Source organism: Oncorhynchus nerka, linkage group LG21 (genome assembly GCF_034236695.1).
Source record: "Oncorhynchus nerka isolate Pitt River linkage group LG21, Oner_Uvic_2.0, whole genome shotgun sequence".
NCBI classification, from domain to species: Eukaryota; Metazoa; Chordata; class Actinopteri; order Salmoniformes; family Salmonidae; genus Oncorhynchus; species Oncorhynchus nerka.
The window spans coordinates 35,305,924-35,326,348 of NC_088416.1; the positions used below are offsets into that span (position 1 = coordinate 35,305,924).

A 20,425-nucleotide genomic window follows, 5' to 3' on the forward strand; every position below is an offset into this window, starting at 1 on the left:
CCCTACCATAAGCTGCCGCCAACATAATTTTAGAGAATTTGATACTAAGTCCAACCGGCCTCACAACTGCAGACCACATGTAACCATGCCAGCCCATGACCTCCACATCTGGCTCCTTCACCTGCGGGATCGTCAGAGACCGGCTACCCAGACAACTGATGAAACTGGCTTGCACAGCCAAATAATTTATGTCAGAAACCGTCTCAGGGAAGCTCATCTGCGTGCTTGTCATTCTCACCCGGGTCTTGACCTGACTGACTAAAGTAGGTAAATGCTAACCTTCAATGGCCACTGGCACGCAGGAGAAGTATGCTCTTCACGGATGAATCCCGGTATCGAAGATGGCAGACTGTGTATGGCGTCGTGTGGATGAGCTGATGGCAACGTTGTGAACAGAGTGCCTCATGGTGGGGTTATTGTATGGGCAGGCATAAGCTATGGACAACGAACACAATTGCATTTTGTCTAGGGCAATTTGAAAACATAGAGATACTGTGATGAAACCCTGAGGTCCATTGTCGTGCCATTCATCCACAGCCATGATAATGTATGGCCCCATGTCGCAAGGATCTGTAAACAATTCCTGGAAGCTGAAAATGTCCCAGTTTTTCCATGGTCTGCATACTCACCAGACATGTCACCCATTGATTATGTTTGGGATGCTCTGGATCGTGTACGACAGCGTGTTCCAGTTCCTGCCAATATCCAGCAACTTTGCACAGACATTGGAGAGGATTGGGACAACATTCCACAGGCCACAATCAACAGCCTGATCAACTCTATGCGAAGGAGATGTGTCGCGCCGCATGAGGCAAATGGTGGTCACACCAGATACTGTCTGATACACTCCCCTAACTTTTTTTTAAGGTATCTGTGACCAATGGATGCATATCTGTTTTCCCAGTCATGTGAAATCCATAGATTAGGGCCTAATGAGTTTATTTCAATTGAATGATTTCCTTATATGAACTGTAACTCAGTAAAATTGTTGCATGTTGCATTTATATATATTTGTCAGTGTAAATAGTTGAACTCTATTGTTTACACAGTTGTATTTATTCATCACATTCATACATGACCATGGTTCAATCAGATATATAATGATACAAGCTATGCATTTAAACTACACACCCTACTTTAACACTAACAAACTAGTGCTGTAACAAAAACGACTGACGGTACAAATAAATAGTAATATTCAATATAATTGTCATTCTAAATATTATAATATAACCTAGCAATTCACATGTATGTTGTCCTCATGCAACAGTGGGATAACAGCAACACTTAAAACCATAGACATGATGTGAACAGATTACAACTGATTTCATGTTGTGAAGATTCCATTATTCTCTGCTTCAATTCTGCATTCTGACACCAGTGCTTGTGCTCCAAATATTAGAAACATATATCTTCTCGTTCACTTTACCTCCCTCTCTTACAAATTCCCTGACCTGTTATTCCCTCTCCTTTCCTACACCCTTCTTGTTACTGTCCCTCTTTCTTCCGGATCCAACAGAAGGATTTACTGCCAACCCAGAAACAAGGCAGAATCTTCTCTTTGAGGTCAGTTTTGAACTTGTGTATCAGTCGCACTGCCTTCTCCGCCTCCTCTTCTCCTTCCACGATGAAGAACTTGATGATGCCAGCGGGCTGGTCCAGGTATATGCTCATGGTGTTGCACAAAGGGAGCCCGACCTCCACATTCTCCCCGTTGTGCCAGACTTGGTAGCAGGAGCCGGCCCAGCCCGCACCCCATGAGCTTTCGTTCTCCCCCAGCCCACATGGCCCATCCTTCCGGCCCATGCTCTCGTACACTGCCCCAATCACCACCCAGCCGCCATAGTCCACCTCCCAGTACCCTCTCTGCCCCAACAGACCCTCCTTACACAGCACCTGCACAGAGTGGATAGTAGAAAGGGTAGATTAGAGATGTCTTAGAGCCAGGCATGCACTGATGGCATCTCCAAAACAGTGGGCACACTTTAGTTACACAATGGCACTATGATGTGTGCACTGTAACTGAGGATTGCAGACCAACCTGTGGCGAATGCTCATATCTCTCCGGTCTCATGGGGTATGGACACACCTCCTCTGACATACGCGACACCTTGAGGTTGCTCTCGGATATCCACAGCAGCTTCTGGGCCGTTTTGTCATCCAGGGAGAGGGGGATCCAGTCTGAGGGGAGAAAAAGAAACGATGAGGTAAAGAGAGAGGAATTGAGTTGAGTGGTTGGATGAATATGGATGAGATGAAAGGGTCGGAGAACAGATAAGGTCAGATGAGAACTGTGATATTATTGCGATATGTACAATCTCTTGTGTGTAGGCAGTAAAGTGGATGTACTGTAAGCCAGGTCATAATTGTGCATTTCAACATTGTATAGGCTGTGGGCAAGCAGGATTTGGCATCAAATGCATTACAGAGAGTGAGGCCCAAAGTGATAAAGAGCCAATTACATGGCCTTACATTTCATGAGGTCAGCCCTGGTGGTGGGATCATGAATATTGGGCTCGTACACCGGCGGCACCTCTGTTATGTGGAGAGAGAGAGATAAAGTGTGAAATCCATTAAAGGTATACTGATGAGATAATCCAGTTTGAATTACACCACCGGTGTAATGTAATTCCTGGGATGCCATTGTTAGTCAGGATTTACAAAGGCTTTTCAGTACTTATACATGCAGTTTACAGAAATCATACCTGCAGGAGCTGCCTGGGATTTTCTTCCTACAGAAAAAAAGGCAAAAATGAATTATCTTTCCCAGGTAGAACATTATCTTGTGTCAGATTGTTATGTATTTATTTACTGTGCATTTGCAGAGGTTGTGCTTGTTGCAGTTTGTAGAGGTTGTGCTTGTTGCAGATTGTAGAGGTTGTGCTATGTGCAGTTTGTAGAGGTTGTGCTAGCAGAGGTTGTGCAATTTGTAGAGGTTGTGCTAGCTGCAGTTTGTAGAGGTTGTGCTAGCTGCAGTTTGTAGAGGTTGTGCTAGCTGCAGTTTACTGTCCATGATTCCTTCTCTCCCTTCCTTCTCTTCATCTCTCCTTCCCTTGCCTCTATCTCCCTGCTCCTGCCACTCTCTGCCTTCATCCCCCCTCCCTCCCACTATTTGCCTTTATGCCATATATCACTTTGGAGAGTGTGTGCTATTCTGAGTCTTTTTTCTTAGCACCGATTAATGTATTTTACCCAACCAGCCCAGGTTTGGATTACGGCTCTACATCCGCTAAGGACACACATCACAGCCACTGACACCAGGGTTCAGGCCGTTATAAGATTACAAGTTGTGTGTGATGGACGTTAATTTCACGCCACTGACAGCATGTTTGTCTCTGCTGCTGAAGTACTCTAGATGTTGTTTAATCTCCAGTTCTCCCTCCTGTCCATTCATTTGTCATCCCACTTTCTCAGAAAACTGGGTGCTATTGCTGTTTCCACTCGGACTGTCACCGTCCGTCAGTCTCCTTTCGTCTATGGGTGACATTATTAGCTCAAATTACTTGATTTTTCACAGGGTCATCCATCTCGTTTCAGATCACCCCTATTACTAGCCTGTTCAACCTCTCTTTCGTATCGTCTGAGATTCCCAAAGATTGGAAAGCTGCCGCGGTCATCCCCCTCTTCAAAGGGGGTGACACTCTAGACCCAAACTGCTACAGACCTATATCTATCCTACCCTGTCTTTCTAAGGTCTTCGAAAGCCAAATTAACAAACAGATTACTGACCATTTCGAATCCCACCATACCTTCTCCGCTATGCAATCTGGTTTCAGAGCTGGTCATGGGTGCACCATGGGTGCACATTTTCTTTTCTAATTTTGTCTGTCATAGTTGAAGTGTACCTATGATGAAAATCACAGGCCTGTCTCATCTTTTTAAGTGGGAGAACTTGCACAATTGGTGGCTGACTAAATACTTTTTTGCCCCACTGTATATAGGGCCTGGATGTCAGGAAGCTTAGCCCCAGTGATGTACTGGGCCGTACGCACTACCTTCTGTAGCACCTTACGGTCAGATGCCGAGCAGTTGCCATACCAGGCGGTGATGCAACCCGTCAGGATGCTCTCGTTGGTGCAGCTGTAGAACTTTTTGAGGATCTGGGGACCCATGACAAATCTTTTCATTCTCCTGAGGGGGAAAAGGTGTTGTCATACCCTCTTCACAACTGCCTTGATGTTTTTAGACCATGACCAGGCCCTTGAAACTCTCGACCTGCTCCACTTCAGCTCGTCGATGTTAATGGGGACCTGTTCGGCCCTCCTTTTCCTATAGTCCATGATCAGCTCCTTTGTCTTGCTCACATTGAGGTAGAGGGTGTTGTCCTGACACCACACTGCCAGGTCTCTGACCTCTTCCCTATAGACTGTCTCATCGTTGGGGGCGGCCCGTCAGGAAGTCCAGGATCCAGTTGCAGAGGGAGGTGTTTATTCCCAGGTTCCTTAGCTTAGTGATGAGCTTTGTGGGCACTATGGTGTTGAATGCTGAGCTGTTGTCAATGAACAGCATTCTCACATAGGTGTTCCTTTTGTCCAGGTGAGAAAGGGCAGTGTGGAGTGCGATTGAGATTGCGTCATCTGTGAATCTGTTGGGGAGGTATGTGGATTGGAGTGGGTCTAGGGTTTCCGACATGATGGTGTTGATGTGACCCATGACCAGCTTTTCAAAGCTCTAGCTACCTACATGAGTGCTACGGGGCGATAATCATTTAGGCAGGTTACCTTCGCTTTCTTGGGCACAGGGACTATAGTGGTCTGTTTGAAACATGTAGGTATTACAGACTCAGTCAGGGAGAGATTGAAGATGTCAGTGAAGACACTTGCCAGTTGGTCCGCGCATGCCTTGAGTACATGTCCTGGTAATCCGTCTGGCCACCTGTTTAAAGGTCTTGCTCACATCGGCTACAGAGAGCGTGATCACAGTCGTCTGGAACAGCTGGTGCTCTCATGCATGCTTCAGTGTTGCTTGCCTCGAAGCGAGCATAAAAGTCCTGTATTGACGCTTTGCCTGTTTGATGGTTCGTCTGAGGGCATAGCGGGATTTGTTATGTGGCTTGATTGAACCATTGTGGTAAAAGTTTTGGGATTGGTAAGAATTTCGAGCCTTCTTTTTGTAGTGTGGTCATTGAACAGTTTTATGCAGTAATATTGCTGTGATTTGACTGTTTTATACAGTAATAGTGTGGTGATTGGTCAAATTTGCAACCCCTCGTATAATATGCAGCATCGCAGAATTCCAAAATCCTGGAGGAACTGATATGGGTATTTTCTCCTTTACATAACACACACATGCACACATAGGATACCGGTACGCACGTGTACGTCTACACACCCACCCACATGAGAACTAGGTACAGAGTGAGCGTTTCCATTTCTTTTCTACATCCATTGCGATGCCAACATGCTCTCAAATGCCCTAAACGTGTTTTTGAGGATGTCGCTGGATAGCAAGCTTTCAGTGATGAAGGAGATAGCAGAGAGCGTGAGCGATATGTCTTAATGGTTCTTCCTGACAGTCTGCACCATTGCAGGAAGCCAACGCCTTTGCTAACACCAATGGATTACTTCTTAGAGGACAGGTGATCAACTGCCAACACATTGCTGGAAGGATTGGCCAGTCTGTCCTTTTAGCCCAGCTCTTTTGCGCAGGACAGTCCATGCTGGCACCTGTCTGAGGGAAACCTAACTCTCCAGTTTTCGCGATGTGTCTGCCCAGTGGCGGAGAGGGAGCCGACAGGATGATGACCATGAGGAAAAATGTGCGCTTGTTACAACATCAGCGGAGGCCAAGCGAAACTGGGAGGATGAGCAAAGGAAGAATAAGGCTGAGAACCTCACTGTCTTCCTTGCTTGAAGCATGTGTACCAAAGAAGCTGCCACATTACTGTATGCCCAGTTTAGAGGTTATGATGTATTTCAACAACTTCACATCGTGGTTGGCTAAACTCTGATCCACTGGTCTTTCCAATAAAGCTTCCATGTTTGTGACTTACACTCCACTGTATGTGTCCTGAAGACTGAACAGCTGCACACTGCCCCAAAGAGATTAAAATGACTTTGACAGAAAGGCATGCATATAATGTATACTGTGCTGAACAACAAGTAGAAGTAATGATCAGGAAAGACAGAAAGGGAGAAGGACATCTGATCTCTGGAGTCGGGACGTGGGCAGTAGGAAGGAAAGGGGTTGATGACAGGTCACTTAATCCGTCATCCCTCCCCATACTCTCCCGGAATCCTCCCTTATAGGGACAGAGCGATGGGAGAGGGAGGGACACAGAGAAAGATAGCAAGACTCGGCTAATGGGATAATCAAGGATAGTTAGTAGATGGCAAAAGTAAGACATTGATGGAGGGTATCACCAAGGTATTTAGGAGAATCATTGCGAGGGTAGAGAGATTTAAATATACATTTTAAAGCGTGGATGGGCAATTGGCGGCTCCCCCCAAAAATGTAATAAGCCTTACTGTTGCAAGTTAGAATAGTAGAATACACAAGGTGTATTTGGTTGTGCATCAGCAGTTTTTCTCTTGTTATGTCAGACCCTGATAGTCACTCAATTAGCCCATGTCAGCAAAACATTTGTATATTGGCAAATTAGTCTAGCGGTCAGCTAGCTACTTAGTAATCACGGTCGAATTATCGGCTGGGGGGCCCCCGTTGATTTTGTTAGTAAGTGATTTTGTTAGTCAGTCTCACTCAGATATCATAAAACCTGCAAACATTTCTCTCCACCCTATGGAAAAATGTATAGAATTGCAGGTAATTAGCTGTCAAACAGCCAATTGTTTCTCTCTGCCATCTTGGCAAAATGAGTACAATTACATGAAATGAGTTATACAATTGCTAAATCGTCTCTCTGCCGCATGGTAAAATGTGTAGATTTGCAGCAAACTTGCTTTAAATCATCACCATTTTCTCTGTGCCCCGTTTCACAATGTGTTGAATTGCACAAACTTAACTCTAAAACGCTGTCAAGAGGGGGGCTGCTAAAATGTTTTGCTAGCACAGTAATGTGATGGAGCATTTGACAGGCAATCTTGCTATTTGAAAGTGTCTGATCCTCATTTGAGGAGAACGTTTCACAGGCAGTGTACAGTGCATTCTGAAAGTATTCACACCCGTTGACTTTTTCCACATTTTGTTACATTACAGCCTTATTCTAAAATGTATTAAATCGTTTTTTCCCCTCATCAATCTACACAGAATACCCCAAAATGACAAAGCCAAAACAGGTTTTTTGATTTTGTTTTCAAAAAGGGAAAGGTTCTGAATGCTTAATGACATCCAGAAAACATCCATAGTCACCATGGAGTGAGATATCACCCTGGCTGGTTATTATGAGCGGGGCCCGGCGGGGGTGGGGGGGATATGAGTGGGCTCTGGCTCCCCTGTGGAGGATAAGCCCAGCCAGATACCCTGCTGCTCTCAGTGGGGTCACCAGCAAAGCCCTGGACAGATTGACAGATGGATAAACAGATACTCAGAGAGATTGATGAGTTGACACAGAGAGACATTTAAAGAAAGAGAAAACGGGTGGATGAATGTTCAGGCACATAGAGACAGTGGCAGAAAATGACAAACAAGGGAGGTCAAACATACGGGTCAAATGCATTGGAGTCCATTGAACCATAAATCTAATTGTGAAATCATAGGATTTACTTGGCAGGGGAAGGATTGGAATGGAAGTCCAACAATATTGGGGACAGCATTTGATTTCTTCTGATCTTAGAAAAGTTTGTCCATTTAACCAACATTTGTCAATTTCTAGAGATGTTTTTGAAGATGAGTATGATTTTTATTCACAGTAACAACGATATTCAGGACATATGATAGGTGTGCTGCGGATGGATAGAAGCTAATCTGAGAATGAAATGAAGACTCCTCCCTGGTAATTGGAGGAAAGCCAGTCGGCCATGTTGAGGACATCTGTAGATGCCTTTCAGAGGCCAGGAAGATGACCCCTCTGACATGGTTGAAAAGAAGCTGCTTATGTTGGACGTGCTCGTCGGTGGTCTGCGCAACCCCCCTGGATGAGATGGAGCTCTCTGCCCGGATCGGGTTCGGGAACAGCGGGATTTCCACTGATAGGGAGATCACGAGATGTGACGGAGAGAGGTGAAGGGAGCTGGCCAAAGCTCAGAACCATCCCTTTGCCCTCTGTTATGAAGTGTCTAAAAAACCCTTGCTGTGTTCCATGCCGATGATGAAATGGAGATGGATGGAAAAAGCATGGACTGAAAGATGTACAAACCAACAGGACAGCATTCTTGAAAAAGGAGAAAGTCATTGGGAGGTTCTCAACATGAGATGAAATGTGAGGTCTTCACTGGTCCATAAAGTTGGACCAGGACCAGAATGGACCCAAGGAAAACTCGACCTAGAGCCAACCCGTATCCTAACTGGTCCGAGTGACAAAAAAAATCTGTTTGTCTGCCAAGTTGTTCTTCTGGTTAACAAATAGGTCTTTACAGTATATGTTGGCTAGGCCTTCTATAAGTCAATAAATTCTCCTTATTAGCGTAAAATAAATATGCAAGAGGCTATGCAGAGCCGTGGCTGGGTCCGATCAAACAGGACCCAACCCGGACCTGAGGGACAAGTTAGAATTTCAGACCCGAACCCGATCAGGCCCTGGTCCGAAATCGGGTATATCGGGTCCACCTGGACCCGTGAAGACCTAGCTCCAATTGACTTTGTAATAATCAATGTTTAGCAGTACATTGTCATGAAAAGCAATGCAACTGTCTACATTTAAATCTGGCAATCTGAAGAAATATAATTCTTCATGAGTCAGAACTGAAGCAATCAGATATGTACCTCAGCGGTCAGATTTTCACAGAATCAAACAGCCATGAATAAAACTGTGTTTCACAGCCAGGTACTTGAGTTACTGTCCATGACTTCACACTTCATTACCATGGGAGCCAGAGGATGGCAGTAATAGGGAGTGATGGGACATTGAGGCCACACTGGGCTGGATACATGTGAAGGATCCATAGCAGGGTTGGAAGGACAGAGGGATATATGGAGAAGCACAGAGTGGAAACTGGAGAGGGAGAAAGAGGATGAGAAATATAGAAAAAGAAGTGGACGGAATCCTTGGCAGCATTCAGAGAGGTTAGTTTCATGGAGCAAAGTGACAGACAGAGATCAGGCATGAGACCTGACATGGCCAACGGGCCAATGAGGCTGTGTGAGAGCTGACTGCTGAAGAATGGATTTGATCCGGTGGGAACATTGTGGTCTGGAGAGGTGATGTCAGAAGAGGGGGAAACAGTTTGATGAGCTGATTGATGAGATGGGGGAGAGATTTGGAAGCAAGACAGGCGGAGAGAGGTACTTGGCAAAGTGGGCCTGTCAAAGGAACATGGTAGAGCTTGTAACTGGTGGTCAATAAACAACATGTTATCAACATCATACATTCATAATAAACACCCAGCGATGAGCACTGTCTGCCTGTCTGTCTGTCTGTCTGCCTGTCTGTCTGTCTCTCTCTCTCTCTCTCTCTCTCTCTCTCTCTCTCTCTGTCTGTAGTTTTTTTGTCTGTCTGTCTCTCTCCTTAGCTAGCCTTATAATAAAGTCCATATGCCAAAACAGTAGCTAACACTTAAGATTCCAAGTAGTTTAACCGTAACTGAACAACACTCTTATAAAAGTGAACCTGCACAGAAATGCTACTGTAAGAAGTAGGGTGTGAATATCAGAGTACACACAGTAGCCTACATATGGACTCCACTATGCCCCATAGCCTACATACAGACTCCACCATGCCCCATAGCCTACATATAGACTCCACCGTGCCCCATAGACTCCACTATGCCCCATAGCCTACATATAGACTCCACCATGCCCCATAGCCTACATATAGACTCCACCGTGCCCCATAGCCTACATATAGACTCCACCGTGCCCCATAGCCTACATATAGACTCCACCGTGCCCCATAGCCTACATATAGACTCCACCGTGCCCCATAGCCTACATATAGACTCCACCGTGCCCCATAGCCTACATATAGACTCCACCGTGCCCCATAGCCTACATATAGACTCCATAATGCCCCCTAGCCTACATATAGACTCCACCGTGCCCCATAGCCTACATATAGACTCCACCGTGCCCCATAGCCTACATATAGACTCCACCATGCCCCATAGCCTACATATAGACCCCCGCATGCTCCATAGCCTACATATAGACTCCACCGTGCCCCATAGCCTACATATAGACTCCACCGTGCCCCATAGCCTACATATAGACTCCACCGTGCCCCATAGCCTACATATAGACCCCACCGTGCCCCATAGCCTACATATAGACTCCACCGTGCCCCATAGCCTACATATAGACTCCACCATGCCCCATAGCCTACATATAGACTCCACCGTGCCCCATAGACTCCACTATGCCCCATAGCCTACATATAGACTCCACCATGCCCCATAGCCTACATATAGACTCCACCGTGCCCCATAGCCTACATATAGACTCCACCGTGCCCCATAGCCTACATATAGACTCCACCGTGCCCCATAGCCTACATATAGACTCCACCGTGCCCATATAGACCCCCGTGCCCCACATATAGACTCCACCGTGCCCCATAGCCTACATATAGACTCCACCGTGCCCCATAGCCTACATATAGACTCCACCGTGCCCCATAGCCTACATATAGACTCCACCGTGCCCCATAGCCTACATATAGACTCCACCGTGCCCCATAGCCTACATATAGACCCCACCATGCCCCATAGCCTACATATAGACCCACCGTGCCCCATAGCCTACATATAGACTCCCACCGTGCCCCATAGCCTACATATAGACTCCACCGTGCCCCATAGCCTACATATAGACCCCACCGTGCCCCATAGCCTACATATAGACTGCCCCACCATGCCCCATAGCCTACATATAGACTCCACCGTGCCCCATAGCCTACATATAGACTCCACCATGCCCCATAGCCCCATAGCCTACATATAGACTCCACCGTGCCCCATAGCCTACATATAGACTCCACCGTGCCCCATAGCCTACATATAGACTCCACCGTGCCCCATAGCCTACATATAGACTCCACCGTGCCCCATAGCCTACATATAGACTCCACCGTGCCCCATAGCCTACATATAGACTCCACCGTGCCCCATAGCCTACATATAGACTCCACCATGCCCCATAGCCTACATATAGACCCCACCATGCCCCATAGCCTACATATAGACTCCACCGTGCCCCATAGCCTACATATAGACTCCACCATGCCCCATAGCCTACATATAGACCCACCGTGCCCCATAGCCTACATATAGACTCCACCGTGCCCCATAGCCTACATATAGACTCCACCGTGCCCCATAGCCTACATATATAGACCCCACGCATGCCCCATAGCCTACATATAGACTCCACCGTGCCCCATAGCCTACATATAGACTCCACCGTGCCCCATAGCCTACATATAGACTCCACCGTGCCCCATAGCCTACATATAGACTCCACCGTGCCCCATAGCCTACATATAGACTCCACCGTGCCCCATAGCCTACATATAGACCCCACCGTGCCCCATAGCCTACATATAGACTCCACCGTGCCACCGTGCCCATAGCCTACATATAGACTCCACCGTGCCCCATAGCCTACATATAGACTCCACCGTGCCCCATAGCCTACATATAGACTCCACCGTGCCCCATAGCCTACATATAGACTCCACCGTGCCCCATAGCCTACATATAGACTCCACCATGCCCCATAGCCTACATATAGACTCCACCGTGCCCCATAGCCTACATATAGACCTCCACCGTGCCCCATAGCCTACATATAGACTCCACCGTGCCCCCTACATAGCCCACCATATAGACCCCATGCCCCATAGCCTACATATAGACTCCACCATGCCCCATAGCCTACATATAGACTCCACCGCCCCCTATAGCCTACATATAGACTCCACCGTGCCCCATAGCCTACATATAGACTCCACCGTGCCCCATAGCCTACATATAGACCCCATAGCCTACATATAGACCCCACCGTGCCCCATAGCCTACATATAGACCCCACCCCCATAGCCTGCCCCATAGCCTACATATAGACTCCACCGTGCCCCATAGCCTACATATAGACTCCACCGTGCCCCATAGCCTACATATAGACTCCACCGTGCCCCATAGCCTACATATAGACTCCACCGTGCCCCATAGCCTACATATAGACCCCACCGTGCCCCATAGCCTACATATAGACCCACCGTGCCCCATAGCCTACATATAGACTCCACCGTGCCCCATAGCCTACATATAGACTCCACCGTGCCCCATAGCCTACATATAGACTCCACCGTGCCCCATAGCCTACATATAGACTCCACCGTGCCCCATAGCCTACATATAGACTCCACCGTGCCCCATAGCCTACATATAGACTCCACCGTGCCCCATAGCCTACATATAGACTCCACCGTGCCCCATAGCCTACATATAGACTCCACCATGCCCCATAGCCTACATATAGACTCCACCGTGCCCCATAGCCTACATATAGACTCCACCGCCCCATGCCCCATAGCCTACATATAGACTCCACCGTGCCCCATAGCCTACATATAGACTCCACCGTGCCCCATGCCCCATAGCCTACATATAGACTCCACCATGCCCCATAGCCTACATATAGACTCCACCGTGCCCCATAGCCTACATATAGACTCCACCGTGCCCCATAGCCTACATATAGACCCCACCGTGCCCCATAGCCTACATATAGACCCCACCGTGCCCCATAGCCTACATATAGACCCCACCGTGCCCCATAGCCTACATATAGACTCCACCGTGCCCCATAGCCTACATATAGACTCCACCGTGCCCCATAGCCTACATATAGACTCCACCGTGCCCCATAGCCTACATATAGACTCCACCGTGCCCCATAGCCTACATATAGACTCCCCATAATGCCCCATGCCCCATAGCATATAGACTCCACCGTGCCCCATAGCCTACATATAGACTCCACCGTGCCCCATAGCCTACATATAGACTCCACCGTGCCCCATAGCCTACATATAGACTCCACCGTGCCCCATAGCCTACATATGGACTCCACCGTGCCCCATAGCCTACATATAGACTCCACCGTGCCCCATAGCCTACATATAGACTCCATAAGCCTGCCCCCGTGCCCCATAGCCTACATATAGACTCCACCGTGCCCCATAGCCTACATATAGACCCCCGTGCCCCATGCCCCATAGCCTACATATAGACTCCACCATGCCCCATAGCCTACATATAGACTCCACCATGCCCCATAGCCTACATATAGACTCCACCATGCCCCATAGCCTACATATAGACTCCACCATGCCCCATAGCCTACATATAGACTCCACCGTGCCCCATAGCCTACATATAGACTCCACCGTGCCCCATAGCCTACATATAGACTCCACCATGCCCCATAGCCTACATATAGACTCCACCGTGCCCCATAGCCTACATATAGACTCCACCGTGCCCCATAGCCTACATATAGACTCCACCGTGCCCCATAGCCTACATATAGACTCCATAATGCCCCCTAGCCTACATATAGACTCCACCGTGCCCCATAGCCTACATATAGACTCCACCATGCCCCATAGCCTACATATAGACTCCACCGTGCCCCATAGCCTACATATAGACTCCACCATGCCACATAGCCTACATATAGACCTCACCGTGCCCCATAGCCTACATATAGACTCCACCGTGCCCCATAGCCTACATATAGACTCCACCGTGCCCCATAGCCTACATATAGACCCCCGCATGCCCCATAGCCTACATATAGACTCCACCATGCCCCATAGCCTACATATAGACTCCACCGTGCCCCATAGCCTACATATAGACTCCACCGTGCCCCATAGCCTACATATAGACTCCACCGTGCCCCATAGCCTACATATAGACTCCACCGTGCCCCATAGCCTACATATAGACCCCACCGTGCCCCATAGCCTACATATAGACTCCACCGTGCCCCATAGCCTACATATAGACTCCACCATGCCCCATAGCCTACATATAGACTCCACCATGCCCCATAGCCTACATATAGACTCCACCGTGCCCCATAGCCTACATATAGACTCCACCATGCCCCATAGCCTACATATAGACCCCCGCATGCCCCATAGCCTACATATAGACTCCACCATGCCCCATAGCCTACATATAGACTCCACCGTGCCCCATAGCCTACATATAGACCCCACCGTGCCCCATAGCCTACATATAGACCCCACCGTGCCCCATAGCCTACATATAGACCCCACCGTGCCCCATAGCCTACATATAGACTCCACCGTGCCCCATAGCCTACATATAGACTCCACCGTGCCCCATAGCCTACATATAGACCCCACCATGCCCCATAGCCTACATATAGACCCACCATGCCCCATGCCCCATAGCCTACATATAGACTCCACCGTGCCCCATAGCCTACATATAGACCCCACCGTGCCCCATAGCCTACATATAGACTCCACCATGCCCCATAGCCTACATATAGACTCCACCGTGCCCCATAGCCTACATATAGACTCCACCATGCCCATGCCCCTCCACTAGCCTACATATAGACTCCACCGTGCCCCATAGCCTACATATAGACTCCACCGTGCCCCATAGCCTACATATAGACGTGCCCCATAGCCTACATATAGACTCCACCGTGCCCCATAGCCTACATATAGACTCCACCATGCCCCATAGCCTACATATAGACTCCACCATGCCCCATAGCCTACATATAGACTCCACCGTGCCCCATAGCCTACATATAGACTCCACCATGCCCCATAGCCTACATATAGACTCCACCATGCCCCACCTACCCCACCGTGCCCCATAGCCTACATATAGACTCCACCATGCCCCATAGCCTACATATAGACTCCACCGTGCCCCATAGCCTACATATAGACCCCACCGTGCCCCATAGCCTACATATAGACCCACCGTGCCCCATAGCCTACATATAGACTCCACCGTGCCCCATAGCCTACATATAGACTCCACCGTGCCCCATAGCCTACATATAGACTCCACCGTGCCCCATAGCCTACATATAGACCCCACCATGCCCCATAGCCTACATATAGACCCCACCATGCCCCATAGCCTACATATAGACTCCACCGTGCCCCATAGCCTACATATAGACTCCACCTACATGCCCCCCCATAGCCTACATATAGACTCCACCGTGCCCCATAGCCTACATATAGACCCCACCGTGCCCCATAGCCTACATATAGACCCCACCGTGCCCCTAGCCTACATATAGACTCCACCGTGCCCCATAGCCTACATATAGACTCCACCGTGCCCCATAGCCTACATATAGACTCCACCGTGCCCCATAGCCTACATATAGACTCCACCCCCATAGTGCCCCATAGCCTACATATAGACCCACCGTGCCCCATAGCCTACATATAGACCCCACCGTGCCCCATAGCCTACATATAGACTCCACCGTGCCCCATAGCCTACATATAGACTCCACCGTGCCCCATAGCCTACATATAGACTCCACCGTGCCCCATAGCCTACATATAGACTCCACCGTGCCCCATAGCCTACATATAGACTCCACCGTGCCCCATAGCCTACATATAGACTCCACCGTGCCCCATAGCCTACATATAGACTCCACCATGCCCCATAGCCTACATATAGACTCCACCATGCCCCATAGCCTACATATAGACTCCACCATGCCCCATAGCCTACATATAGACTCCACCGTGCCCCATAGCCTACATATAGACTCCACCGTGCCCCATAGCCTACATATAGACCCACCATGCCCCATAGCCTACATATAGACTCCACCATGCCCCATAGCCTACATATAGACTCCACCGTGCCCCATAGCCTACATATAGACTCCACCGTGCCCATAGCCTACATATAGACTCCACCGTGCCCCATAGCCTACATATAGACTCCACCGTGCCCCATAGCCTACATATAGACCCCACCGTGCCCCATAGCCTACATATAGACCCCACCGTGCCCCATAGCCTACATATAGACTCCACCGTGCCCCATAGCCTACATATAGACTCCACCGTGCCCCATAGCCTACATATAGACTCCACCGTGCCCCATAGCCTACATATAGACTCCACCGTGCCCCATAGCCTACATATAGACTCCATAATGCCCCCTAGCCTACATATAGACTCCACCGTGCCCCATAGCCTACATATAGACTCCACCGTGCCCCATAGCCTACATATAGACTCCACCGTGCCCCATAGCCTACATATAGACTCCACCGTGCCCCATAGCCTACATATGGACTCCACCGTGCCCCATAGCCTACATATAGACTCCACCGTGCCCCATAGCCTACATATAGACTCCACAATGCCCCATAGCCTACATATAGACTCCACCGTGCCCCATAGCCTACATATAGACTCCACCATGCCCCATAGCCTACATATAGACTCCACCATGCCCCATATAGACCTGCCCCATAGCCTACATATAGACTCCACCATGCCCCATAGCCTACATATAGACTCCACCATGCCCCATAGCCTACATATAGACTCCACCATGCCCCACATATAGACTCCACCATGCCTATAGCCTATATAGACTCCACCGTGCCCCATAGCCTACATATAGACTCCACCGTGCCCCATAGCCTACATATAGACTCCACCATGCCACATAGCCTACATATAGACCCACCGTGCCCCATAGCCTACATATAGACTCCACCGTGCCCCATAGCCTACATATAGACTCCACCATGCCCCATAGCCTACATATAGACTCCACCGTGCCCCATAGCCTACATATAGACTCCACCGTGCCCCATAGCCTACATATAGACTCCACCGTGCCCCATAGCCTACATATAGACTCCACCGTGCCCCATAGCCTACATATAGACTCCACCATGCCCCATAGCCTACATATAGACTCCACCGTGCCCCATAGCCTACATATAGACTCCACCGTGCCCCATAGCCTACATATAGACTCCACCGTGCCCCATAGCCTACATATAGACTCCCCACCCCATGCCCCATAGCCTACATATAGACTCCACCATGCCCCATAGCCTACATATAGACTCCACCGTGCCCCATAGCCTACATATAGACTCCACCGTGCCCCATAGCCTACATATAGACTCCACCGTGCCCCATAGCCTACATATATAGACTCCACCGTGCCCCATAGCCTACATATAGACTCCACCGTGCCCCATAGCCTACATATAGACCCCACCGTGCCCCATAGCCTACATATAGACCCCATGCCCCATAGCCTACATATAGACTCCACCGTGCCCCATAGCCTACATATAGACTCCACCATGCCCCATAGCCTACATATAGACTCCACCGTGCCCCATAGCCTACATATAGACCCCACCGTGCCCCATAGCCTACATATAGACTCCACCGTGCCCCATAGCCTACATATAGACTCCACCGTGCCCCATAGCCTACATATAGACTCCACCGTGCCCCATAGCCTACATATAGACTCCACCGTGCCCCATAGCCTACATATAGACTCCACCGTGCCCCATAGCCTACATATAGACTCCACCATGCCCCATAGCCTACATATAGACTCCACCATGCCCCATAGCCTACATATAGACTCCACCATGCCCCATAGCCTACATATAGACTCCACCATGCCCCACCGTAGCCTACATATAGACTCCACCGTGCCCCATAGCCTACATATAGACTCCACCGTGCCCCATAGCCTACATATAGACTCCCACCGTGCCCCATAGCCTACATATAGCCTACTATAGACCCACCCCATAGCCTGACCCCATAGCCTACATATAGACTCCACCGTGCCCCATAGCCTACATATAGACTCCACCGTGCCCCATAGCCTACATATAGACTCCACCGTGCCCCATAGCCTACATATAGACCCACCGTGCCCCATAGCCTACATATAGACTCCACCCCATAGCCTACATATAGACCCACCGTGCCCCATAGCCTACATATAGACTCCACCGTGCCCCATAGCCTACATATAGACTCCACCATGCCCCATAGCCTACATATAGACTCCACCATGCCCCATAGCCTACATATAGACTCCACCATGCCCCATAGCCTACATATAGACTCCACCGTGCCCCATAGCCTACATATAGACTCCACCATGCCCCATAGCCTACATATAGACTCCACCATGCCCCATAGCCTACATATAGACTCCACCGTGCCCCATAGCCTACATATAGACTCCACCGTGCCCCATAGCCTACATATAGACTCCACCGTGCCCCATAGCCTACATATAGACCCCATAGCCTACATATAGACTCCATATAGACCTCCACCATGCCCCATAGCCTACATATAGACTCCACCGGATGCCCCATAGCCTACATATAGACCCCCGCATGCCCCATAGCCTACATATAGACCCACCGTGTATGCCCCATAGCCTACATATAGACTCTACCGTGCCCCATAGCCTACATATAGACTCCACCGTGCCCCATAGCCTACATATAGACCCCACCGTGCCCCCCCATAGCCTACATATAGACCCCCGCATGCCCCATAGCCTACATATAGACCCCCGGATGCCCCATAGCCTACATATAGACCCCCGCATGCCCCATAGCCTACATATAGACCCCCGACATGCCCCATAGCCTACATATAGACCCCACCGTGCCCCATAGCCTACATATAGACTCCACCGTGCCCCATAGCCTACATATAGACCCCCGCCTATGCCCCATAGCCTACATATAGACTCCACCGTGCCCCATAGCCTACATATAGACCCCCGCATGCCCCATAGCCTACATATAGACTCCACCGTGCCCCATAGCCTACATATAGACTCCACCGTGCCCCATAGCCTACATATAGACTCCACCGTGCCCCATAGCCTACATATAGACCCCCGCATGCCCCATAGCCTACATATAGACTCCACCGTGCCCCATAGCCTACATATAGACTCCACCGTGCCCCATAGCCTACATATAGACTCCACCATGCCCCATAGCCTACATATAGACTCCACCGTGCCCCATAGCCTACATATAGACTCCACCATGCCCCATAGCCTACATATAGACTCCACCATGCCCCATAGCCTACATATAGACCCCCGCATGCCCCATACACCAGTGCTAAAACGTGTGTTTGAGTATGACACAGTGAAATGGCTGTCGGTTCCTTTGTTAACTTAAAACAACGACTCGTTTCTTAATTCTGCGGACCAGAAAAGCCTGGAGGCACTGGCCTTTTGCAACTGAGGTTGTCCGGAAAAACAACACTGGCATCATTGCAAACTGGACTTACTCCATATTTGGATATAGTTTTCAGTGAGAGGAAGGCATAGGAACTTGAATAACTTGATTTTCAGAAATACATCAGCCACAATAATCCTAATTTCCATATTCACTAGGTACAATTTCATCTCAAAAGCATTATTAAAAATGACCCAATGGTAATGAAATGATTTCCTATTTATTATTTAGTTGAGTTACTGACAAACTACAATGAATCATTTGAGACATAACAATACAAGGTCAATCAAGTAAAACAATCCAAAATGATTCATTATTTGCCTGGTGTTTGATAAAGTAAAACCATTTATAACACAACAAAACACAAAACATGTATTCATGAGAATGTGAATATTAAATATGAATGCTAATTTCTGAAAATGTGAAATATACATTAAAAATTGTCATTTCTATAATTTATTGGGAAATCCAATAAAATGTTATATTAATGTAATACTGATTGAATGGTTATTACATTTGCTTTAAAAATCTGTTCAACTGAGGAGGAGAGGGTTTTGGTCCGCTTTCAATTACATAATGTACACATGCAAGCTCACAGAGTAGATCATGAACCCTTACCTGATTTCTTTGGCACAGGCATGATTTCGTTACTGCTTGGAGCGTAGTTTGGCAATGGCATGGTACCCTATGGTCTTCAGCAGAGATAGTGGCTGATCCTCTCTCCATGAACACTTTTATTTCCTCAGGGAGAACGGGGAGGGGGTGGCGGGTCAGGGCAGGAGGTGCCCAGGTTGGGAGATGAGGGGTGTCTGGTGAAGTTTAGTTGGATGTGAGGGGTTACCGAAGGGTTGGTCCTGTCATCTGAAACTTCTGCAAACATAGTGAACCTTTCTAGAGCGCAAAAAAACACAAGCAAACACACACTGTACAGTATGTCACAAACACTATACGCCTTTTACACACAGTACCAGTCAAAAGTTTGGACACACCTACTCATTGAACGGTTATTCTTAATTTGTACTATTTTCTACATTGTAGAATAATAGTGAAGACATCAAAACTATAAAATAACACA

The 20,425-nt window shown here is 48.4% G+C and overlaps 1 protein-coding gene across 1 annotated transcript; it reads right to left on the bottom strand.

The window, feature by feature from the left end:
• Positions 1 to 1,019: 1,019 nt before the first annotated feature.
• zgc:195001 (uncharacterized protein LOC567531 homolog) lies at positions 1,020 to 20,155 on the bottom strand. Its single transcript, XM_065006784.1, has 5 exons — positions 19,969 to 20,155; positions 2,706 to 2,732; positions 2,473 to 2,535; positions 2,042 to 2,181; positions 1,020 to 1,896 (listed from the first exon to the last, which is right to left on the bottom strand). The coding sequence occupies exons 1-5, from the start codon at positions 20,027 to 20,029 to the stop codon at positions 1,489 to 1,491; spliced, it is 699 nt and encodes a 232-aa protein (XP_064862856.1). The 5' UTR covers positions 20,030 to 20,155; the 3' UTR covers positions 1,020 to 1,488.
• Positions 20,156 to 20,425: the final 270 nt, after the last annotated feature.

Excerpts from the sequence above, each read along its gene's own strand:
- zgc:195001 (XM_065006784.1), bottom strand. The coding sequence starts at position 20,029 with ATGCCATTGCCAAACTACGCTCCAAGCAGTAACGAAATCATGCCTGTG. Across the intron at positions 2,733-19,968 it reads GCCTGTGCCAAAGAAATCAG|GAAGAAAATCCCAGGCAGCT; the intron begins GTAAGGGTTCAT and ends TTTTTTCTGTAG. Across the intron at positions 1,897-2,041 it reads GATATGAGCATTCGCCACAG|GTGCTGTGTAAGGAGGGTCT; the intron begins GTTGGTCTGCAA and ends CACTCTGTGCAG.